The sequence below is a fragment of the Camellia sinensis genome, chromosome 11, assembly GCF_055761805.1.
Source record: "Camellia sinensis isolate YWXY chromosome 11, ASM5576180v1, whole genome shotgun sequence".
Classification (NCBI taxonomy): Eukaryota; Viridiplantae; Streptophyta; class Magnoliopsida; order Ericales; family Theaceae; genus Camellia; species Camellia sinensis.
The window spans coordinates 132,878,479-132,905,182 of NC_138971.1; the positions used below are offsets into that span (position 1 = coordinate 132,878,479).

Below are 26,704 nucleotides of genomic sequence, written 5' to 3' on the forward strand. Positions count from 1 at the left end.
CTTTAAGATTGTTATTCTCACTGTGGATATGTATGTGTAAAATAAATGTATAAATTAAATAAATAACAAGATAAAATAATTCAGAAAATAATTTAATAAATTAAATCCTGAATTAAATGCTTACAGAAATTTTAAACATCGAGACTTGTGTTGGACACAATCTCCTTATCAGTAGATTTTGCCCTCGCTCTGGTGCTTCGAGATTTATTAGCGTCTACTTCCCAGGATGCAATGACTAACACTTGATTTTGCAGCACTACAAATTCAAGTCTGGCAAACCAAAACTCTGTTGTAACTCTCTTTTTTTTCCTTCCTAAAAATAAATGCAGAAACAGATGCAAGAGCACAGAAAGAACAGAAAAAGAAAAATGAAATTCTAAGGGAAAAATTGAATGAAATGAATATCCAAAAGCAGGCTTTATATAGGCAAAATGGTGGTTGTTCGAACAAGTAGACAGGTAGGAAACTGTTCGAACAGATTCAAACCAGAAAAAACATGTTTGAACATGTACAGATCTGTCCGGGAAAGAATTCAACAGTTATGAACCTGTTCGGGTGGGTTAGGATTTGTTTGGGTGAAGGAAAAAATTTGGACCAATTTATTTTGAATTTTGAAACCAAAATTAAATTTTTGGCCCAAAAAGATAAATATTGGGCCAGACAAGCCCAATTTCAGCCCGCCCGACCGAATGGCAGCGCGCGTGTGGTTTTTATTTTTGGTCCAATGGATCTAGCATACTTTACCCATAACCTCACCCTTCCACAAACGTGGGTACCCTTTGAGGCCCATCCTAAGTATCCCAAGCTAAGGTATATAAACTCATTCAAACCCTTAAGCCTTTTCAATGTGAGACAAGCACATTTCACTAATGTGTAAGAAACCCACCTAAATTCATTTCCACGAACTCGAAAATGCACGTAGAATTCATCCGGAAATGGTTTTGAGCAACTAAATACACGATTTTATTCACTATGCGGCATTAAACATGAATCCAATTAGAAACGTTAAAAATAACGCTTGGGTCCCACCTTAATTAATGCTCAAAGTTAGCAAAAAATAAGGATTTTCAAAGCCATTTTCCAACAGATTGTGCGACTAAATAGAGTTAAAATTTTTTTTGAAAGAGGATGTACAAATAATTTGTCCCAAAAAAAAAAAAATTTGTAGCCTACTATGATAAACATTTCACGTTCAAATAAAATAATAATAAAGTATATTATTTTCAATTTTGATTGGTTAGATTAAGGTACAGTTATGGACCAGTCTTGTAAATAAGATTTATTTATGCCAATTTTTAGTTACTATAAATATACAATTCAACTGTTTAGACTTCTCACAATATATTTTGATATAAATTAATACACATAAATTAAAAATAAATCCACACTTGCATGAAATGAAAATGGAATTGAATTTGAAACCGAAAATGCTTGTATTGAAATGATGTTTTTAATTGAATAATGAGCCGACCAACGACCAAAATACAAAATACAACTCGATAAACGAAAAATAAAGTAAAAACAATCTAAACACAGCTATTTACATTTGCTAAAAATAAAAGACTCAAAACAAGACCCCAAAACACAATAACCTGATCAAAACCAGACTGCTCAATCTACCAGGCTAGAAATAGTGGACAGCCGGCCAGGTGTGATGGTCCATCAGCTGGCTGATAGCTAGCATCCACTCACGGCCTTATCTTCTACAAAGGGTCTTGTGGACCCGACTTTCTTCGCGCCTCCCTCTCGAAGAGCGTCAAATAGGTCTCCTACAGTTCGGGCTCATATCACGGTTCTGAATCTAATCTCACAAAGTGCAATGTGAGACTGATAAACACCAAAGAGTCCAAATCCGGCAAATCGTTTTGAAAAATCGATTGTAATAAAAAAGCGCCAAACATAAACTGCTTTGCCAGATTACAGAATCGCCACCTAAATATTTTATTTTTGAAAAATTTAGGAAACCCTAACTCATGCCAAAGACCACGTGTCCATCATCACCAAAGTTGCCTCAGCTCGGGAACTTGGATAAGAGAGGGGGAGGTCCTGAAATGAGCACCCCCGCTCGCCCAATCAAAGGATCGGTCTCTACTTAGCATGATATGTTGTTTTATAAACACATGTGTTCTTATTCTGGTTATTAGCTAACTTACTATGTGATGCGCACAGCATACAAGTATAGACTAAATCGCAAGAATTGGAACAAATCAACTCATGCTTGTTTTCGAAAATAGTTTGAAAATGCCACCCTCAAGTGGGCTAAAGCACGGATTTTCCACCCTCAAGTGGGCTAAAAACAACATGATTTTGCCACTTCGCAAAGTGGGCTTTAAAACACACATTTATCGAATTGTTCCAATTCAAGCAACGAAGCCTCCATCCACAGGCATTCATGCAGTTAATCATGTAAGCACATAGCCTTATGACAAACATGCTATCATGGAAATCACTTACACACATGCAAGTATGCTAAAGCGTAAAGACTCACCGAGTACTCCAAGCCAAAACAGAAAACTAGTTAGAAATCATGTATGATCCTAACTATATTAAGTACCTAATGCAACACATGCAATAATGAAACTAAAATAGGCTCGGCTATCTAAGATGGCATATGAATGCAACAAGTTGATAACATGCTTTAGAACAAGTATTCAAAGAGGTGTATTGAAATACGATGCAGTTTGAATGATGCGCTGAGCCCGGTGCATGCAAGACAAATGAGTGATGCAGACATGCAAGCATAAGGTATGCTAATTGAAACATGATCCCTAAACTAACCATCGAAAGTAGTTAAATAAAAGGGAGAAAGACATGGGGTTGGAAGACATGCACACACACACATGCACGCTTATTACAACATTGCGCCCTCGCGAAGGAGGATCCGAATAAATAAGCTAAGCTATTCTAAGCTAAGCTAAACTAACTAATCTAATTAAACTAATTACAAACCAAACGAATAAAGAAATAGCTAAACTAAGCTATTAAATTATTACAACACTTAACTAATTAGCACACTAATTAAATTGCAAAAACCAACTAATCATGCATGATATTTAAATTAAGTTGCTTCAGCTCTACCTTGGGAATTAGAGGATGCATGCGCTTGGTTGCCGCCTCGAAACACCTTTCGGTTTGCTCTTAAGAGGCTTTGTTTGCAGGGTTTCTCCAAGAACTTGTTGCACAAACTTACCAAATCCAAGCTGGAGAGTACATTAGTGGCCTACCGGCCATGAATGGTGGCTGCCGGCCAAGGGTGAAGCCTTGCCAGCCACCAGTGAGGCACTGCCAGCCACTGGTGTGCAGAAACAACAAACTGTAACAGAGGACAAAACAGAGGAAAATAGAGGTTCTTCCAAGGACATGTTTGTATTATACCACTCCCTATCACCTCAAAACATCAAGGGAGTGGCACCATTGGGTCTAAAGCCACCAATCAAGCATTTTCAATGCATGATGGCCAAGGATCCAACTTGTACACATTCAAAAATGCACAAAACAAAGACACAAGTTCACAGCCTTATCATGAGAGATCAAAGGCAATGGAGACCAAGAAACATGACACGTTTCATTACTATGAGTATGAAACGTCTCACATTTCTCGTGTTTGGATTAACGTCCGATCCAAACACATGCAATCCAACACACATATGCTTATCTTGCTCACATTTTACTTGATTGATTTTGTTTACACATTTTAACATTACCGATCCATTCTTTAACCGGTTAAGTCCAATGTGAGTGTCCTCTAAGGAGAGGGGTTAACCAAAAGGGTGGTTTAAGGCATGAGAGGGATTATGCCTTTGACTAGGAAGAACCCTCAAAAGAGGGTTAAAGTCATTTGAGCACAAACCCTACCTCATGTTTAAACACAACCTTAAGGCCAAACAACCCTCAAAGCAAATTGAAGAATGAAGAAATAAGGAAGGTGGCAGATATTCAATGCTGATATGGCATAAAACACAAGACTCTAACATGCAAAGAACTCATGTACAACATGTTAAGAGGCTTAAGCATTAAAACTAGTGAAGGACAAAACACTAGAGTCATGCAATACAATGCTCAAATGACTAAACCAACTATGGACATACCTCAAACATGCCAAAATAAAGGCTAAAATGTGCTGAGATGATAGCATGAAAAGCAAGAAAATGATGTTCATGTACTAGCTCACAAACAAGACATAAAGCTCAACTCTCAAAAGCACTTAGAGAGTGAAATATGCAGAAGTGTGACAGAGTTATAAGCACTGAAATCAGATGCTAAATGATGCCAAAACATGCAAACAACACATGCACAACATGTTAGAGGCTTTAAAACTCAAAGCTAGTAAGGGCCTTTGCACTACAATCATGCATAACAAGTCCCATATGACCCAAACCACTCAAAACAGAGTTAAAGCATGCTAAAACATGAGCAAAAACATGTTGGAGTGTAGCCAAAATAAGTTAGAATAATAGGCTAAAGCATCAAGTATATTAAGCTAGTAAGCATGATTGTACTACAAGTACAAAAAGCAAGCAACAAGTGGCCTAACTAGCCAAAAACAGAGTTGAAGTACATCAAAAAAGTCACAAAACATGCTTGAACTAAGCCACAAAAAGGTAGAAACACATGCTCATATGTTAGGCCATCAACACATGCAAACAAAACACAAGGAGGGGATGCTACCCCCTCCTATTTTCGACTGCAAAACCAAGTTTCTACCACTGAAATTCCTTAAGAATTCAGTGGTTAAAAGGCCACGAAAAGAGTGTTTTAAAGGCTTTAAAAGATGGCACAAAGCTTAGGAAATAAGCTACAAACGAGGGTGAGACACCCTATCAAACTACCATTTTTAACACTTAAAAATAGAGGTTTTTGTAGTTGAAAGCGAGGCCAAAAACAGCATGCAAAGGTGGTCAAACCAATGTACAAAAACAAACTTAAAAGGGGTAACTCCTTACCCTTGAAGCACAGCAACAAATCAGCAACTTTCTTGAGCTAAAACCAACTTTGAGACCTCAAACCAAGCTTCAAGAGACCCCAGCTCCAATATGAAGGTGTTTGGCTAAGGGTGCTAGTGCAAATATGTAGAGAAAGCTCACTTTCAAGCACAAAATATAGAGAGAGAGGATTCTAGAGTGAGAGAGAGAGAGAAATATAGCTTATCCAAATTTTGTAACCCTTTGCATACATATAGATGAGCTCTATATATAGAAGATACAAAAGTCCCTTGAAGAGATCCAACCATCCACGTGCAAGCAGATAGGCTCATCTGTGCAAACAGCTGTCAAAATATCTACAAAAATATCTACTGATGCATTGGTGGCGGGCCGGCCATCAATGATGGCCGACAGTGCCTCATTGATGGCCGGTAGGGCTTATCAATGGCCGGCAGGGCAAATCCCATAGCCGGCAGCCCTCAATGATGGTCGGCAGGCCATCAAGAACATCATTATGCAAAGACCAACACATGGTCCAAATATGAGACAGAATGGAAACAGGGTCTGGAAAGACCGAACCTGGAGCATTCCGTCGCGGAAGTCGAGTACTCGACGAGCAATCAAACTTGTCGCTGGATGTACCTGCAAGAACATCCAAGTCTTGAGGACGGTCAAAAATGGGGTGTCTACAGGTCCTCTTTCGCAATTTCTTCATCGGAGCCTCATTTTTTTTTTGTTGTTTCCTCCACAAATGGAGATATTTCTTGCCGAGAAGCTCAAAGATTGGATAGCCACTTTGGACAGCACGGAAAAAGTAAATTTTCGAGATTTTGGCATAAATGCGCTTTTTTCATTTAGCCGTACTTCACTTTGTTTTCCGTTCCTCTATGTCGCGGTCCGATGTTGGGACCTAATTACACATATATTTCGCTTCGGAGCACAAGAAATATGTCCGACTCTTGAACAATTTCAACCAAATTTCACAAACAAAAATCAAAATGTTCTAGTCATTTATTATTTTGATAAATTTATTATTATTATTATTATTATTATTATTATTATTATTATTATTATTATTATTATTAGCAACAAATAATCATTTCACAAACACAAAATATATATTTAAATAGTCTCAAAATTTTATCATTATCAAAATAAGAAACAAATATAAAAAAAAAAATCACTAAAAACTAAATAAGTTTAGTCCATTATCTCTTAAATATATAAAATTTACTATTGAAATAGGACCCACCCAGAATTTTAACTAATCAAAGAGCAAATATTGTTCACTCATCCTAACCAATATCGGTTTGGATTCCCTCACGTTAACCATTTTAACTTAAGAGTGTTAAGATTTGGGTGCCGATTTTGGATTTAAATTCAGTGATCCGAATTATATACTTTTTAGTATACATTTAATAGAATATTTGTGTAAAAAATTAATAGTATACATTTAATAGAATATTTGTGTAAAAAATTAAGATAATCTGATATAATTATGTATTTAAATCATATTTATATTACAAAAAATGTATAGTTACTATTAAAATTATAATTGTCTCTGTTTTAAAAAAATAAATGTGATTCAAATATATAATTATCGATATTTAATCATCTTAAATTTTTACATAAATATTCTATTTCATGAATTTTAAAAAATAAATAATTTAAATCATTAAAATTGACTCAAAATAAATTTACAATGTCCAAACGCTCCATCAAAGTGGATGACCAGTTTGAAAGAATCCAATCCCAACAAATATAACTTGCAAATAACTTCGGCACTTGAACACATTGATAAATTACTGTGGAAAATCTGCTGTGTTTATATGTACAATTAGGTTTTTAAGAAAAAGAAAAAAAAAATCAAATAATCAGGTGCTATCCAATAGACACACAACAACACATTGAAATCTTTGATCCACGTCATTTTTGTTTATCTCAAAGATTTGTGGTTCCTATTTTTTTTTTTTTTTTTTTTTTTGTTAAATACTAACGCAAGTGACTCATGGATATTATTTAATGTTATGAAGTTATTTTTTAAATTAAAAAAAAAATAATGATGAAAAGATTAATTTTTTTAAAAAAGATATGTAAAAAGTGTTATAAAATTAATAAAAAGTATCTTCGGATTTAAATTCTTTTATTATTATTATTATCAGTTTTTTTCTTTTGTGTCAAGAACTTGTTAGTAAGGGTATTTGGTGAGGTTTTTTTAAGCTAATTTATGATTTTTGACTTTTAAAAAGTTATTTTGGACTGTTTGGTTAAATTTATTTCAAACAGCATCTGATTCTAACAACTTATTTTAAGTCAAAAAGTTGATTCTGAGAAACTGTTCATCCCTTACTTCTGATTATCAGCTTCTGCTGTTGACATATTAATTCACGGTTATATTCTTAAATTTTTTTATTTTTTATTTTTTTAAAAATAGCAAAAGACCCAAATAGACTATAGAATATTGTTATTATTTTTTTATGAAAAATATAAACAAATAGTGAATAATAAAAAATAAAAGTTAATTAAAAAAACTACTTCACAACTTATTTAATAAACACTACTCACCAACTTAAATCTATAACCCAACAATTACACCAAACATATTAATAATTTCTGATTAAAATCTTAATTTATAATCTGTTAAGTTATAATTTATAATCTGTTTTAACAGTTACATCAAGCAGGAGGGTAAACTCTCCTCGGTTTGGATGGATTGATTCAGTGAGAAGTGACGAGAAAAAAGCCGTATGTTCCATAAAACGGCGCCGTATTCTTTCTTCCGTGTACAACTCACCACTCACCTCACCCAATAATCTCCTTAGCCTCTTCACATCAACTGTTCTTCTTCTTTCTCCATCTTCCCGAATGTTGGGTTCGCTTCAAAACCCTTCTCAGCTCTCAAAGAAGGTAATCTCATTCATATTTTTGTTTTTGTTTGTTTTCTTGATTTTCTTGTTTTCAATTTTACTAATTAGTTGTTATTCTGTATATCTTTTTCACTCACAGCAGCAGAAACAGGAAAGAGAATGGTTTGCAGTGAGTTTCAAGCCAGAGAATTTCATTCCAGGTCTAGTCATTGGTTTCATTTTTGGGCTGTTCTTGGACTTATCAAAACCCATCAAAAACAATAATAATACTACTCCTAAGAAGGCCAACCTCTTACTGGGAAATCAGCAAAGACTGGTCTCAACTAACACTGATGAAGAGCTTAAAATGGTACTGTCTCTTATTGCACTGCCTCAGTTCTTTGTTCACTCTGCTTTATATCTTTCTTCAAACATTATTGTTGTAGAACTCAATTAAATGTTGTAGAAAACATTGTTTGATTTTAATTGTTTTTGTTTTTGGGAGTTTTCTATCAATGAATTTGATTTAGAGGGTAATATGTGATGGGTGGGTTTGATCTTTGTGCTTAGGAGTTTGGTATGATGTATTTGGGGATTTTGATCAATACTAAGCATTTTGGTAGGAACTGTTGTTAAAAAATATGGAGTAATCCCATTAATATGCTGATACTAGAACCCATTTTTTTGTGTTATTTCCTTAGTCAGTCAGTGAGTGTAGTTCAGATTGATTTTTAATTGTTATGTTACAATAATTGATGTTTTCCATGTATTTAAACTATACCTAAAAAAGAAAAAAAACCCTAATTGATCGGATTGGACTATTGTTGCTTGGAAGGCCTTTTGTTGAATTTTGATTGCAGTGTTGTAAGATATATACGAGTCTATTCATTTTCTTATATAGTCCTGTAAGCACATAAAGGTGAAAGATGTAGGTATAGATGTAGGTATAACAGGCTTCATTTCCTTTTGAAGATGATTCATACATTTACTAGTTTTTTTTGTTTTTAATTTCTGATTTCCAAATTCCAAGTTGGGAAATTGTGATGGCAGGTTTTGGTGGTTAGACAAGACCTGAAGATGGGAGCAGGAAAGATTGCGTCCCAGTGTGCTCGTAAGATATATTTCACTCTGAACAATGTTTGAGGTTTCCCCTTTGATTGCACTTGGTATCACTCCACGATCTCTGTGCATTGCTCAGTTCTCATTTATTTGACTAATTATTTATTTTTATACCTGCAGATGCTGCTACTGGGATGTATTCAGAACTGATGCAAAGGTTTGACAATGCTAAACACAGGATTACTTCATTTATTCAAGCCCTGAAACTTACTTTGAGTCTAATAGTTTCTTTCCCCTCTCATTCTCTTTAATAACTAACATCCTTAATTGCAAAAATTAATCTTTTGAGGAGGAACCAAACTTTGTTGCTTGCTGTAGCTGTACACATGCTGTCACTGTTTAACCTTCATAATTTTCCTTTTTTCTTATGCACCTCCTCATGTGATGTGTTACTTGAAAAAATTCCATGTCAGTGTACACGTGCTCGTTATTCATATGCTTTAGAAGATTTTGGTTATTTATTGAAATTTCTTAAGCAAACCAAGTACTCTGATCAGTTATGTCGTGTGCGTGGATCCTGAATTCCTTCCCCATAAAGCCCAAGCTCAATTGACTTGCTTTTTAATTTGACAAGTCTTAAACCAAGAAACAGCGTGGAAATACTCTAGTATATTTTCCTAATAAAAAAGGGAGTGCATCAGATGACCACATAAATAGCAGTTTTTGTTATGATGATCATCATTATTTGTATTGCTGTGTTAAAGGGGCGGTGCTCATATATTTGTATGATAGTATCATATGTTGCATATATTGCAGTCAGCGGTCCCTTTTGAGGCAATGGGAGCTATGTGGACAACCCAAAATAGTTGTCACATGCAAGAATCAACAAGAAATGTAAGCAGGTGATCTCATTGTAAATTCGTTCTCAGTTACATGCAAGCAAACTGTCAGCGATTGTGTTTATAAACTCTCTTTGATGTTGTTTGTTGACACTGTTGACACTCTGTCAGGAATAAGCTGAAGGAAGCAGCTGAGAACATTGGACTTCCAACTTTTGTTGTTGCTGATGCAGGACGGACACAGGTGGACTATTAAGGATATAATTATGGAGGAATAAGATGGATGATGATAGACTAACATTGTTACTTGCCAAAATTTAAATTAAGAAACTTCTTTTTTAATTTTTTCCACTCAAGATGAAACATTTTCAGCCAAAATATTGGTGCCTAGTGTGCATGCTTCTGCACATGCTTAAGCTTTTTGGTAGTACAATCTAATCTACAACACTGATGTTGTGGGCCTTGTGACCTTCTTTTCTTGGGTGATCAAATTCTAAACTGGCATAAAGTATTTCTGCCTAGAATGCTAGTGAGATCTTCTATAAAACACGGGTACATGGAAATGATAGTATTGAATGAATGATAAGAGAGTGCCTAAACTTGTGAAGACAAGCATGGGCACATCCTCTTATCCTTAGCTTACGGACATTCAGCCTAACTTGACAAATAGATAGTTTAAGATTTATATTTCCAGAAGCAAATTTTGAAGAATTTTTTTTCCTTGCATCTACTACTGTTAAAAATGGAAGACAAATGTATTTATCAAAAAAGAAAAAAAAAATGCAAGACAAATGAAATTGAACTGAAAATTAGTTGATGCTTAAGCAGCTTCAAAACAGCATATGCTGCATGCATTTTTGTGTGTGTGTGTGTGTGTGTGTGTGTGTGTGTGTGTGTGTGTGTTTGGTAGGGGTGGGGAGGTCACATTAGTATCATCTGAATTTGACAAGTTGGAAAAGACAAAGATATTCAAAGATGACTCAAATTGTAGATTCTGACTCATATTTGCAATGCAGTTGGGTGTTTAAAGATGTTCAATTACTTGGATATCTATTTGTTTGTTGGTTTTCTGTTTTTTTTTTTTTTTTGTTTTTTGGAGAAGCCATCATGTATTTGATCTTCAAACTTCTTGTTTCACACAGGTTTCGGCTGGGTCGAAAACAGTTCTTGCTATTGGACCTGGTATGCTTTTTATCTGTTTCACTTCACTGCATGATCCTTTCTTTTTGTTTTCAAATTATTTCCAACTGTAACTGTTACCTCTGCCTCTGAATTGTTTTAATTGCTTCCTCTTATGTACCTTTCATACTCAAAATGATGTTTACTTTAACAAAATGCTAGCATGGCTGTTGGTCTATTAAGCTTTTTGCTTTGCTTATGAATTTAGTTAATTCATGTGTGGTGGATCATTGTCAACTCAACTTAACAAGCTTTTGTCACAATTACCTAGTTCTATTAGCAGTCCTATCCTCAGTTAAGTTTAAGAAATGTCATGTCATTTTTTATCACCTCAATCCAAGTTCTCCTAGAGTTCCCCTACTTCTTTTACCACTCTCCAAATAGATCAAATCACTCCTCCTTATAAGCACTGTAACACATTAATCATCTATGATGCACATGACCATACCATCTCAAATGGATTTCTCTCACCCCATCCTCAATTTGTGGTATTTCCTACTTCTTTCTAATTGAATCATCTCTTAATCTGTCTTTTCTTGTTAAACTGCTCATCCATCTTAGTAGTCTCATTTGAGCTATACTCGTTTTCTGCACATGTTTTTTTTCCTAACCACCTTTCATTTAGTACTATACATCATAGCAGGTCTTATAACAGTCCTATTACATTTTCCCCCTTCAACTTGATAGGAATCTTATGATCACACTACACACTTGATAACCTCCCCCATTTCATCCACCTCACCCTAATTCTATGTGCCATGTCCTCCTCAATTTGTCCTTTATGAATAATCGACCCAGGATATTGAAATGATCACTCTCAAGTGTGACCATGATAATTTTTCTGTTAAGTTAGTAGATGCATAATGCCTAGTTCATATCACTAATCTCTCTGTTGGAGTAATTCAAATATGCTTATTTCACAAAAAGTATTATTTTGACATTGATAATGATGAAGTAATTTCAACGCGCTTATATTTCATGAAATGTATTATTTTGACATGGTTCATACACCTAATACACAGTTTATAGCTTCGCCGTATAGTTTAGATGGCATGACTAGACTTTCAGAAAGTTCATACCTCCCAACTCCATGTTGTCTGCCTTTTATGACTTATAGTGAATGCCTTTTCCTGTTCAACATTAATATAAAAAATTAAATTTTCTCTTAAATATTAATTTATTTATTTTTAAGCAGGAAGCAAGGCATCTGTGGATTCAATAACACGGAAACTGCGCCTGCTCTGATGGCATTTGGCACATTTTAACTACTATGCTTGCTGCCATAGAACTTCATCGGTTAAACCTTGCCTCATGATTACCTTGTAAATGTGATTCCATTACTTTTTTGTGCACAGAATCCATCCCATGTAAGAGAGTTGCGACCAATTTGCGATTGGATTACGTGCCCTTCAAATTTTTCATGTGATTCAGGTCAGTTTTGCAGGGAGAAGTGAAATAGAGGTGCTTTGGTTGGATAATTTTGTGATTGAATCAGATGTACAACTTACTGCTCTTCATGGAGGGGAAATTGCTGCTTTCTTTTATTTTGGTCAAAATAATTTAATTCTGACATTTTTTTGTACAACAATCATACATTCCTTAATTTATCACCACTAACCCACCCCCTAATGATGTGGCATTGAGGTTAGACCCCACATAATGAAATATTTGACAAATCAAAATTTGACACTTGTCAGACATATCATTAGGAGTGATTTTTAAGTGTGATAAATTAGGTTGTGTTAGCAAAAATCTGGTTTGGGTCAAATCAACAAGAAAAACCAATTTTCACAAATAACAACGTACTCAAGTAATGTGATTGGTGTCCTATGATTTGACAGATTCAAGGACTTCTTTGGATGTTATAATGTGAAAAAACAAGTACAAATAAACTGAAATTCGATTGAATAACACTTAAACTTATCACTTAATTACAATAATCAAATTATAAGTTCAAACAACATCACAATCAACAAGGTCAAATTGGATTACAAACACTGAATTACAGATAAACTACTTCTAAATACAAGAACTACTCCTAGATAACTACTCCTAAATTTCACCAATTCCCATGTCTTGTTTTTGTGCATGGCATTCACTTCTTTAAACATATGAGTTGTGAATTTGGTTAAAGGTCCTTTCTTCGAATTTTCAATTTTTATATGGCTTTATTGGCCATGCCATGTGTCCATTTATTGGCTTTCCACATCTACCCATGATCTACAAACTGCCTTGAACTCTCTTTCCTTTTGAGGTTGTTAAGTGTCACACTCTCAATCTTCTTTTTTGAGCCACCATCTTTATGTCCTTGAATCCTGGACCTTTTATTGCACATGAGCATGCCCTTGTCAACAGAAGATTTCAAGCTTATGCTACCAACATTTCTAGGTTGTCATGTGTCACACACTCACACCCTCAGTCTTTCTTTTTAAGCCTGTCTGAAGGCCCTTGAATCTTGAACCCCTGTCGATAGGAGATTCCAATTTATAGTGCCAACAAGTGGCTTAAAATATTTTTATTTTTTTTATTATCTTTGTTTTGTGTTTGCGTGTTTTATTTGAGAAACCCATCAACCTTTCAAATTCACAGGCTGTACAATTGGAAATCAATAAGAGCATCTTCAACGGTTTAACAAAATTTTTACTAAATTTGAGTAAAAAAAAATTAATTTTTTTGATCTGATACGCGTAGCTCCAATGGTTATGGTTACTGTAGTGTGTATCAAAAAAAGAAAGGGACATCCGGTGGGTCGACTGGTTCAAATTTTTTTTAAATAGTTTGAACTAGTAATTTAAACCAGTTCGCAGGCCAATTTTTGCATGAGCCGGTCGACCAGGTAGCCAACCGGGTGGTCGACCCCGTAGTGTAAAAGTTTTATAAATTTCTGCTTTAACGGCTATGCACAGTGAATTGGTGTAAGGAGTAAGTCGTCTTCAGTTTGATAAAATATTTGATGTTTTTTCAATTTGATACTGTTTTGGTGCAATCGTTGGAACACAAAAAGCATTTTTTTTCATCAAATTTAAATTTAATGTTAAATTTGATGAACGATTGGAGATGGCCTAAGAAAAGTCCTGTTATACTCATGTTTTAAGGAATATATTTCAAGAAAATTACATAGGAAGGGTTGATTAAAAATATTTACACAGAAAAGATGGAGTGTAATTTTTAGTGTGAAGAAAAAAGTCAAAAGAAAAAGTTAGGCTCATCATATTTTTGTAATTAATTTTTATCTTTATCCTGATTGATAATTCCTCCATCAATAATGGTAAGGATCATAAAATATATATCATGAAATTCATAAAAAAAATTTATTCCTTGATTAATATATGATATTTTATTGTATGAATAATTCAAATATAAAAAATCTTTCATGATATTTTTTTCATAACCCTTAACGTTACTCTTCCTCTATATGTTTCTATAGAATGAAAGTTTCCATTAGGGGTGGGCAACGGTTTATCCGAACCGCTCAAACCGCCCAACCCGCCCAATCCGCATATAAATGGGCGGTTTCACAAACATAATGCGGGCGGATGCGGTTTGAAATATGACAAATTTGCGGGTCGCGGTTTAAACCCGCAACCCGCAAAAACCGCCCGCACTTTAATTATTATTGTTATTATTATTATTTTTTGTATACCAACTTTGTAACTTTTACAGGAACTCCATTATGTTCTCTATGACACTAGAATCCTTATTTTTAAGTATTTTTCAACTTTCTTAATGCTGTAGAATTATCAAGTCCTAAACTTGATTTCTTATATATTTTCATTGGTGACTCATCCACTTTTTTATAATAAAATTTTCCTTCAGGTGGTCGATGGAACTTCTAGTTTGATTATTGATTACTGAACTGGCAATTCTAATTGCGTACAACCTTTAATGCATTGATATACATTTTTTAATGCATCGATATACATTTTTTTCATGACAAAAATGCTAGTGTAGGGTCTCTTTGTTTTAGGTACTTTCATTTAACGCATTGATATTCAATTTTTATTTGTAAACTAATCGGAAAATTGTTGTCAAATAATCACAAATATATAAAATGAATCTTATGCCTAAATTCGATAGGAAAAAAAAACTCAAAAATTAATTTTTAAAGAAAAAAATGTAAACCGCAAACCGCCCGCAACCGCCCGCACATCCGCAAACCCTATCCGCATAAACCGCAAACCGCACTGCGGGCGGTTGCGGGTTGACTTTTTCCCAAACCGCATAGATGCGGACGGGTCAAAACCGAACCGCAAACCGCACAAAACCGATCCACGAACACCCTAGTTTCCATTCCAATTATGTATTTTCTTTAGATAGAAAAAGTTTTTTTTTTTTTTTAATTAATTTTCTGATCCTATTTTTCCCGGAAGAATGAACCCATCTAAAACCCTGCGGACTGTTCCATACCCATTTCAGCAACCATCCTTGCAAAACCCTAAAACCTTAACGTTCCACAATTTCACCATCTCCAATGGCCTCTCGATATCGCTCAATATCCAGACCTACTTTTAACCTTCTCAAATCCACTATATCCACTCCCAAACCCAAATCTCTACCTTCTCTTCAGTCCCCTTTCTCTTCTCCAACACTTCGGAGGCAAATCTTTGAAACCCTTCTCATACCCATTTCAATTCTTCAATCAAAGTTCGATTTTTGACACTTGGGTTTTGAATTTCAGGTCAGTCTCGCAAATGGGTTCTCTTCAATCTCTGCTTCCCTTGCACACAGCTGTCTCTTCGGCTCGACTCACCTCTTGCCTCGGCATCGACTCCAAGGGATCCAGGTCGTTGTCTCAGGGTATGCTTTGCAGTGCAAATCCAGGGGTTTGATTTTTGTATTGTATCCGTAAGCAACTTTTTTTTGAAAACTCTTGATTGATTAACATTTCTGTTTCACTTGACTTGCTTGATCTTTTTTCATGTTTGTGCATTTTGTGATTTTTTTTAGTTTTTTCATACCATTCATTGTTGTTTGTGTTGTAAATCTGGCTAATGTGGACTTGTATTTAATGATCTTTGAGTTAAACCTGTTGCTGGTGCTTATTAGTTTCATGTTAATCAGTAATTTAATTATGCTGTTCTATCATCTCATCAGATTAATATTGTTGGTTCATTTATTTTTCCTGTTTTTTGGTGCTAAAATTGAACTTGGAGTCAACAGTTTGGACAGGTGTTTGGAGATGTGGTAACAAAACTAATTCATCATGAAAATTTGGATTTTCAATATTTGCAATGTAATATTTTATATTTTAGTGAACGTGGTTTCAACTGATACTGCTTTGAACTTTCTGACTTGCAATGAACAGAAACTGCTGCTGATATGGATAATTTAGATTTTCCTTGGGGAAATCCTATGGTGTCCCTAAAGGGGTGCATATGTATGCGCCCTACCACAAAAATGCGTAAGATCGCCACAAATTGGCGTAACAAAAATATTCAAAATTTTGTGGTTGATGTTGTGTGGTTGATGTTGTAAAAGTTTTGGCTTGGTTACGACATTTTTTGTTAAGCTAATTTGTGGTGAGGTTATGCATTTTGTAGTTGATGTTACGAAATTTTGTGAAAAAAGTACACATTTTGTGGTGGGGTGCACACCATATCATTTTCTAGATTTTATAACATTTTGCTTTGATCTTTTAACCTCAATCTCAATCAATGTTTACAGTTAAAGAACTGAAGGCTTATTTAATTTTTTTTTTAATTTTATTTTACGTGATTAATATCAAAGAACACATTTTGATGAATAATGTTTTCTCCAACCACTGAATGAAGGGGTTGACATTGGATGGACGTGTACCAGTGAACCATGATTGAATAAACTATGTACAAGAGCAGACAATTGTGTTGCATTTTTATATCTCGGCCTCGTCTCACTTTTAGCCATCATGATTTCTGACTGTTGAGCAAAGGAGTCCAGAGGTGAATTTTGGAGGAAAAAAATCGTTATCTGTGCTAAAAAATAGGGACCAATATGAGTTTGTTTGTCCCTCCTTTTTTTTTTTTAGTTACCTCATATGGAAGAGCATATGCGTAGAAGTTGGCAAATGTACAATTTCTTATTGGTTCATATATTGTTGGCTATAAGCCTATAAGTATAAGTTCTCGTTGAAAAAGAAAAAGGAAAGCTATAACTACATTTTTCCTTTCCCTCACATTGTATTCAATTAAATGCTCAAACTTTGGAAACCTTTGCTACTAGTTGTCTCTACCTTTAAAACTTTAGTTAGGTTTTGTTTACATTTATCAAAGGAGAAAACAGCAGAAAATTAAAAGTGATGCATTGATGTGATTCATAGAAAAATCAACCCCTTCATTCTCAATACATGCCCATTTCCAGTACCCCTACAAAGAGTAAAACAATATTAAACATTTCCAAACTCCATTCAGAATTTAGAAATATTTTGTTCTTAAAATTTGTATAGGTTTTATTCTTTCTTTGGTTGTATAATTAAAAAAATTTCAACTATGATATTTTTGTATTGTTATGCAAGTGTTGGATTGCTTTCTGTTATTAACAAATATAGCTATTTATATTGTTTACTCTTTTTCTTTGGATAACTTAATTAAATTATTTTCCAATAACCATTTAACAAAATTACTCGTTTTAGGATTTTTATTAGTATTAATTTGTGTGCTTATCACAATAGTTGGGGAGATTAGAACGGATGTGATCCATAAAATTAAGGCGGGGTGGCTTAAATAGAGGAGTGCGTTTGGGATATGCGATCAACGTGTACTCACTAGACTAAAAAGAAAATTCTATAGAATGGCTATTAGACTAGCGATGTTGTATGGAACGAAATGTTGGGCAATTAAAAAATAACATGTAGATAAGATGAGTGTTGTAGAGATGAGGATGCTAAGGTAGATGTGTGGCAAGACTATAAAAGACAAAGTTAGGAATAAGTATATTCGTGAATGTGTAGAAGTAGTATCGATAGAAGATAAGTTGATAGAGAGCAGATTGAGATAGTTTGGCATATATAATGGAGACCAGCAGAGGCAGTATTGAAGAGATACGATACAATGACGGTAGATGGAAGTGTTAAGGGAAGGGACAAATCTAGATTGACGTGGGCTAGTGTAGTAATTGGAGATGTGATTTTCCTTAATTTGACTAACCAAATGGCCGTTGATAGAGTCAAGTCTGAGATGGTTTGGCATATACAATGGAGACTAACAGAGACAGTATTAAAGAGATACAATACAATGACGGTAGATGGAAGTGTTAAGGGAAAGGACAAACCTAGATTGGCGTGGGCTAGTGTAGTAATTAGAGATATGATATTCCTTAATTTGACTAACCAAATGACCGTTGATAGAGTCAAGTGGAGAAGAAGGTTTTATGTGGCTGACCCTATTTGATGGGACTTAAGGCTTGACTTGGTTTGGTTTGGTTATTAATTTGTGTGCTTCATTAAGAGTTTTTTATTTTTGCATTGAATACCTTAGATGTGAACAAAAGAATACATTATCATTTTGGTTGGTGATTTCTGTATTTTTCCAATTTATTATTTCCAATCTATCATGTTGTTTTGTCCTTGTGTACAAACTTAAGACCAAAATAATAATAATAAATGAAACTAATCAAAAATTCACTTTTGTTTGTTACTTCCACTTGATTATGTCAAGAGGAATAATCTCTCATCCACTAACTTTCACAAACCAGACAGCTACACATTTCCATGATTGAGTACAAGTGTGGTTCATGTTGAATCAGTATATGTTATTTAAACATACAAACTACCTCTCCCAATATTTGCTTAGGGTTGGTTATGGTGTTTCCACATGTTGTGGTTGGCTTTGATTTTTGTGATTCAGTATTGAACTTACTGTTGTTTATAGATATGATGGGTGTGTAATTGTTATTTTTAACATCATATTATTTACTAGGACCAGGTAAGAATGAGATTGTGTGCTTAAAGAGTGTGATGTATTCTTGGTTGTTTGTTACATATGTGGCTCTTCATTATGCCTATGTCTGTTCTGTGTACTGATTATTAATCTCATCTCCTCTATGTTTCATGTTTTAAGCTTGTATCACCTATTGATGTTTCTATAATCTAGATGCAAAGAGAGAGGCATATAAAGAATACTGAGAGAGGCGCTTTGTTTTCGATGGAAAGGATGAAAAAATAATATGGAATTTTTTCCATCTTGTGATATAATACCCATCACTCTTTGGTTATATGATTAGTTGATTACTAAAAAAAGAAGAAGATAAGCTTGTTGTTCTAAAAATTAGGCTCTATTGTATTACCATAATGAAACCCAGTCAGTGTGTTTGGTTTGAGTTTTCTGGATTAAGTTTTTTTAAAATTGAGTTTTTTGGTTTTCGTGTTTTTTTGTTTTTAGTGAATATTTTTAAAATTTTAAACATTTTTTTTACTTTTTTAGATGCACCTTACTTAGATGTATCTAAAAAGTAAAAAATTTGTGAAAAAATATTTTAAAAAATTAATAAATACATAAAAATACAAAAAATGTACTGAAGTCTTGTATTTTTTTTGTATTTTTGGTATTTAGTGAATTTTTAAAATATTTTTTTTACAATTTTTTTACTTTTTAGGTATATTTATGTTAGGTGTGTCTAAAAAGTAAAAAAATTGCTTAAAATATTAAAAAAATTCAGTAAAAACAAAAAAACACGGAAAATAAGAAAGTAGAATTTTCTGAAAAGTGTTTTTTGAAAAATGAAAACAAGCAATATTGTTCATAAATGAAGCTGATTAGCAAACAAAGAATCTGTATTAGGAGAGATTTTACATTTTGTTACAGCCCATTCCAACATTGAGTTTGGCGGGTTTTTCAGAAACACTTGGCACTTACTAAAACCAGAACACTCCAATTCCAAGTGTTATACCCTCAATTATCAAATAGTTTGGTTTGAGCCTAAATCATTGATACTTGATTCATGAAGTTAATGTTTGCTTCTGTTGTATTGTCATTGGATAATTTTCATAGGTTGCATAAGAATTCTATTTATTTATTTGTGCATAGCATTTTTGGGAAGGTTGCTGAAGTAATAAGGTAATGCATGTTTATGGGAGCTAAGGGAGCTTGTTATGCTGTATGATGTCATAGTGCTTTGCTAATTTACTGTTATTCAAACTCTCTGCTTCCCACATGCTAATCAATAAAAATCAGGCATTTATGTGACTATGCATGTGGAACGCCCAATATAAGTTACAACTCTATCAAACTATGGGGGTTTTTCTTTCTGTATGTTGATCTTGTTTACTTATACTTTGTCTTCATTTTTTTATCTGCCATTCCATTTATATTTCTTTTCTCTATTAATAAATTGAAAAACATCTATATTCCTGAAACCCAAATATTTGTGTAAAGAAAAAGTTGTTAAGAACCTACTGTTCTGCTCAAGTATCATCATAAATAAATGCACTTGAGCATCCACATTTTAGTGTCCCTATTGATGGTTATTAGAGGAATGCATGTTCTGTTATGGTGAAAGCATATGTGATTTTTTGTGCACAGCTGGCCTGTGTGACTTGTTCATGCATCAGAATCCAAGATTAGTGGTTCTGGTACAGAGAGTTCAGTGGTGGTAATGTGCAATTTTACTGGACTTGATCAATTTACATTTCACCATTTCATGTTGTGATAGTCCCCAACTTCCTTTATGCATGTCATCTTTTCATGTTCAAATGGTGATAGCAAACAAGAAATACTGGGCAACCTTTTTGCTTTCAACCTCAGCTCAGTTTGAACCGTGACTCCACCAACAAGATGTGAACTCTGAGCTTGTATATGGTGTATTTATGTCTTTATGTATATGCACCATTTGCATTCTCCAGGTTCCAGTGAAAATCTCATGCACTTGTAATTAGTTTAAGTTGTTCAATCAAATTATTTTCAATCTTAATTCTCATGTTTGTGTGCTAATATGACTTCGCTCAACCTCATTCCTTGCTTCCAAAATCTTGTTCAACAAGAGCAACTTCATTACATCACCTGAGCATTACTTTAGACATGCTAATGCTAACAATGGATAACAGCATCTAAACTTCCCAAACGTATATGAAACTTGATGGTGCCGTATGTTTGGGTTAACTGCAGTGTATGTTGTGTCGTATCTGATTGTTCATTCACAATTGGTTTTTTAGTGATTTATTTGACTTAGATTCTCCGCTTTTGTGGAATCTTTGCTATGTATGCTAATGTTAATTATTTTTTCAATCTTTATTTTTTCAGAACTAGGTCTCAGTGTGCCGCGATAATAGTCTGATATTGAGAAAAGGCAAAAAGAGAATGATTTCTTTCATTGATGAGAGTCATGGCTTCTCTTCTACAGTGATGCACTCTCATGTGTCTCCTGAATTTATTTTTTTGAACTACTTGTGTACTGGGCACAGAGGTGCAACACTTGAATTTCGGAAAATTTCACAATTCTCATCTCCGCTCCGCCTATGTTGAATCTTTAATCGCAAGAATCTCTTTCCCTCTTTCCATGGATTATTTTGCAAGTGAAGGCCATGTTTGTTTGGGTGGACATGAGCTTGGGATTGGACTAATAGTCCAATAAAATTATTAATTCGATGTTTGGTTAAACAATTGAAGTACGGATTAATTATTTTAAACTTGACTATTAGTTAAGATAGGATACATAATCCAACAGATTGGTTGTCCTAGGACTATTAGTCATGGGAATGTTAATCCAGTCCGCCCAAACAAACATGGCCGAAATGTATAATTACCGATGGGATTGAATAATTTGGAATCCTAGATTATATGTTTGTTTTACTGTGAAATCGAAGTATTCATTTCAGTTCTTTTAAACAAAAATAACTGGGGAAGTAGTGTTTCTTTAATTTAGCAAATCTTTATATCCTTGTATGGATGGAGCTTATTTGGTGATGGTTGGTTGACTTGGAATTGGAGGTTGTAACCCCTTTCTTCCACAATAAGGGATGAGTAGTAGTGTGCATGTCTCTGAAGTACAGGTGAGAGAGTGGGGGAGAGATTATATGAGGGATGAGTCTTTCTCTGTCTCTCAACTAATGTCTCCTATCCCTTTGAAAGGGCCCTTAGACCCTGCATTTATGTCTCCATGATTTCAATGCACTTGCATGTGGGACTCCTCCTCTCTCTCTCTCTCTCTCTCTCTGTATATGTATATGCGTCTCCTCTCACTTTTGTGGTCTTCCTCACCCGGATATATGGCAAGATATTTTGATTTAGTAATTCTTTAATGATTTTTTTAAAATACGGAACCAATCATGACTATACATAGATGGAGATACAGACAGTGAAAAAAAATAAATTTGGTGTCATTTTTTTCTTTTGCGTTTTTTTTTTTTTGAGGACCGAAATATATATTTTAACTTATTTCTAAGAATATGAGGGACAATGGGAGCTCTTAAGTAGCAGTGTGAATAGAAGGGACGAACTTAAGAAATCTGTCACAGTTCAATCTCACCAAAGACGGACTTTGAAATCCCAGTATAGAAGATTGGGGTAATGCTATTTGGGTGATTAGGAAAGATATGAACTTGAGAAATCTTTCACACTTTGCCAAAGATGAGTTTTGAAATCCCAACCTCTTATATGAGAAGATTGGGGTTAATGCTATTATTGCGCTAGAAGCGTATAAGGGACAAAAATAAATATAAAATGAGGATAATAATTCAAAAATCTTGAAGCATCACGTGATCTTGATTCACATTAATTACAAAAATATCATACACTTACTGTTTAAATCTAAAATTATTAGAAATGTTTGTTTTGGGAAATAGATTAAAAAATGACTTTTTAGTGTAAAAAAATAGAAAGGTGATGCGATCCAAAATAGGTTAAAAATCAAAAAATGACTTTTAGAAGTTTCCAAAATAATAAGTATCAAATTTTCTTTATGCTGTGTTTGGTTGGAAAAAGGAGAAATATGGAAATGTAAAAGGGAAAAGGTGTGGAACTGGATGAAATGTAGGTATATTTTATTTACATTTCACCTACTTTTTATATTTTCCTTTTCAAATTTATCGTCAAATCTTCTAACCAAATACAATATTAGTATATGAATGCGATTAGCTTTGTGTAAATACCTAACTTTTGATCGAAGGCAAAAGCACCAAAAGGAAAGCTCTCAAGTTTTTTTTCCCCCCAGCTTCAAAACTTTCCCTTCTGTATATAACATTTGGAAATAATAATAATAATAATGTTAAAAGGAGGATTATATATTATCATTTTTTTTAAAAATCTTTCTACATATTTGTGATAGATTATGATAAATTTCATTAAATTTTAATGTAAAATATGCATGCATGTGATGAAGATGACATCATATACGACTGTTATTATATTATAATCTATATAGTATGAAGTATCAAAGAGAAGCATGTGACCTCCGCTCACTTTGCTGACTTAAAATATTAATTAATATATATATACAAAGTAACCTGTATGAATAACGGGGTACATTACTAGTGTAGTGAATAATTATATCCATTTAAATAAAATAAAATAAAATGGATGTACCTCATGATATTCTATTAAGGCTTGTTTGTTCAATTACTCTTATACTATTTAATTTTAATGGTATATAAAGAATCAAAATGTACAGTGGTCTCAGACTATGCATGAATTTGTAGAATATTTGATTAATTAAGCTGAAAAAAATTAAATGGTATTAATAAAATATTAATGGACAGGCCTATGGATCAGCAAGGCCTAGGATCGCACATACACCAGCATCTTCAGTTGTCTTCTAAACTCTATACTTTTTTTACTCTCTCTCTCTCTCTCTATATATATATATATATAGGGAATATTGTTAAACAATGTTGAGCATAAGGTTATTTCATTGATCGATGAAAATTATATTACCTGTATAAACCAATACCAGTAGAAGAAACTAAAGACTCTATTAATTAAGGGCATTTTTTTAAATGATAAATGACCATCAAAAAAAAGAGTTGGATGCTAGTCTAATGTGTAGTTTTATTCATGTGAACTAATATAAAAATATAGGGTTACTTATATCAAGAGTTTATCAATTATCAGTGAATATTAGTTTTATTTTATTTTTATAAATTTGTATATTTAACTCTTTTAACTATATATAAAAGAGCACATCTCGTCTCCAGTGGATTGGACCCTTTTTTTTGGCCCTGCGGTGGCCACCACGAATTTTGTCTTGACAATTTGAAAAAGTTTATTTTTTATACCACAACATGTAGATTATTCATGAAAAAAATCAAATCGATTCGATAACCATAACCACATTAATTTATTATTTGTTTCCAAAAAAAATGGATCGTCTACTTTTCAAATAACATTAGTCGTTCATTTTTTTGTAAATAAATCTCATGAACTAACGTGACTGCAATTATCAGATCAACTTGATTTTTTTTTCATGGATGATTTATGCGTTATGGTCTAAAAAAGGAACAGTTCAAATTTTCGAGACGGAATACGTGGTGAGCTCCACGAATCCAAATAGTATAAATGCTCTTCTTGAGAGGGGTGAATGTAATGTATTTTTTTTTATAATTAAATAATTTCAAAAATAAAAAAAGTAAATAATATTTATAATAATTGATAACGTCTTGACATAATTAACCTAGGGGGATTGGGTACCATCTAAAAAATCTGTTTATTAGTGATTTATTTTTCTCATATCATCTGTTTATTTTTTTATACGTCATTTTATAATAAATAAATAAAAAAATTATACCTAAATCACCTCTGAATATTATACAAAGATTCAACTACTCTCCGATCGGGAGATAGGATTGGACCCAACAATTTGTTTTGGTGGCCCCACATAGGTTCGATAATCTAATAGTTTGTTTTTTAAATATTTATGTTTAAATCATTTATAAAAGAATTATAGTAATTGAATAATCATAGTTGCACAGTTTCATTAGTTTTATTTTATTTTGTTTTTAAATATTTTTAAAATAAGAATATTAGAGATTCATAATTTAAAAATCATAATTCATTCACAATGATATGACAAGTTAAGTCTTAGACGGTTAGCTTTATAACAAATCAAAAATCGACATATAACATACCATGATAAATTAATCTTTTTTTTTTAAAAAAAATATACTTACCATTTAGTTTTTGTAAGACAAATTTGATACAATTGTGTGATTATAATTATAAAATCAAGAAAAAAAAAAAGTTAGTGTATATTTCAAAAAATAATTATAGATTGATGAAAAATTTTATGATTTTAAGTATTACTATTTAGGATAAATTACACTTACCTCTCCTAAGATTTCTGACAATTAAAAGAACCTTCCTGAGATTTTGAAAATTACACTGGCCTCCCCTTACTTTACTTGACAATATACAAATACCTCCATTCTATTGACACTGTTAATTTTTGCAATGAAATATCCAAAATACTCTCTATTTACTCTTTTTCGTATTTTTTTCCTTCACCAACCATTAATTATTTCCCCTCTCAATATACAGTTACCCTAGTCACTCTGCTTGTTGCTTGTAGCTTAATTTCTAAAGTGAAATTAACGTATTAAATTTTTTTAATGTATTTTCATGATAATGTTACCCCTTTTTTTTATATTTATTTATCAAAATGTGACTCAATAATTTGGAATATGATATAATTCATTATGATTGAGTAACATTTTTATTATAAAAAAAAATCCGACCATAAAAGTATATAACTGTATCACAATTGTCATAACAAACAATATCTAATAATAAATTATTATCACACTATCGGAAAATTAGTTAATATTTGCTTAAAATTTTATAATATTTATAAAAAAAATACAAAATGGGTGATGCTTATGCCAATTATGATACTTATGGGGTTGATTATCACAAATGTTATAACTAAAAAAAATAATTAATTATAACTAAACACAACATAAGGTATGATCGAAGACTTTTTTTTATCATAATCAAAATAATAATCACAATAGGTAACCAACACCACAATAAGTCATAACCAAATCATCATTAACACCAAAATAGATAATCAAAAATTACAAATGTCATAATTTAGGCATATGGTACACACCCCAAAATAGTGTGCATATCATAGAATTTCTCTAAAAAATACATACAATATACATATTTTTTTACGGTCTTCATATATATATATATATATATATATATATATTTTTGGCAAAATTCTAATAGCCTACGAAAGATGAACATACAACTTTTTTCACACAAAATCACCAGACTCACCACAAAAATTTGATCAATTCATTTTTTTTTTCTCATTCATTTAATTAAGGTTAATCATTCCAAATTTTTTATTTCTTTATCCAATCAGGCATTCATGCTCTATCAAAAACACTAACCCAAATGTGTTTAATTTCAAAATCACTATTCAACCTGCCATAAAATTAAATCATGTTATTCTTCATTTTTTGTATCAGTTGGTTTGGAGACAAAAATTGATTATCGCCACCGCCACCGCACCATTTTATTATATATTTTTTGATAAATATTACAAATTTTTGTAACAAATGTTATCTAATTTTCTGATAGTGTGATGATAATTTATTATTAGATATTGTTTGTTGTAATAATTGTGATACAATTATGTACTTTTATGATAGTTATATACACACACACATATATATATTATCAAAATGTTACTCAATCATAATAGATTATATCATATTTCAAATTATTGAGTACTATTTCGATACGTAACATTATCATAAAAATATATAATTATATCATAATTTTTTGAAAACACAATAATTTCTCTTTAGAAATTGAACTACCGGTAGGAATTAATGACTAGGATAGCTACAAAGTAGGAGCGGAAACCGGTAATGGTTGATAAAGGAAAAGAGATAAGAAAATAGCAAATAGAGGGTATTTTTGTCATTTCATTGAAAAAATTAATGTTT

At 32.8% G+C, this 26,704-nt stretch overlaps 2 protein-coding genes across 3 annotated transcripts; both read left to right on the top strand.

The window, feature by feature from the left end:
• Positions 1–7,673: 7,673 nt before the first annotated feature.
• LOC114260616 (Peptidyl-tRNA hydrolase II (PTH2) family protein) lies at positions 7,674–12,389 on the top strand. 2 transcript variants are annotated; one of them, XM_028200762.2, is made up of 8 exons: positions 7,674–7,829; positions 7,929–8,138; positions 8,819–8,879; positions 9,008–9,044; positions 9,644–9,721; positions 9,838–9,910; positions 10,809–10,848; positions 12,041–12,389. In XM_028200762.2, exons 1-8 carry the CDS (start codon positions 7,788–7,790, stop codon positions 12,088–12,090), a joined length of 591 nt encoding a protein of 196 aa, XP_028056563.2. In that variant the 5' UTR covers positions 7,674–7,787; the 3' UTR covers positions 12,091–12,389. The 2 variants fall into 2 exon arrangements, with proteins under 2 accessions (XP_028056563.2, XP_028056564.2); XM_028200763.2 differs by having other exon boundaries at positions 7,696–7,829; positions 7,932–8,138.
• Positions 12,390–15,210: 2,821 nt separating this feature from the next.
• LOC114260615 (protein NONRESPONDING TO OXYLIPINS 2, mitochondrial) lies at positions 15,211–21,259 on the top strand. The gene is made up of 3 exons (XM_028200761.2): positions 15,211–15,441; positions 15,524–15,642; positions 21,057–21,259. Exons 1-3 carry the CDS (start codon positions 15,317–15,319, stop codon positions 21,080–21,082), a joined length of 270 nt encoding a protein of 89 aa, XP_028056562.1. The 5' UTR covers positions 15,211–15,316; the 3' UTR covers positions 21,083–21,259.
• Positions 21,260–26,704: the final 5,445 nt, after the last annotated feature.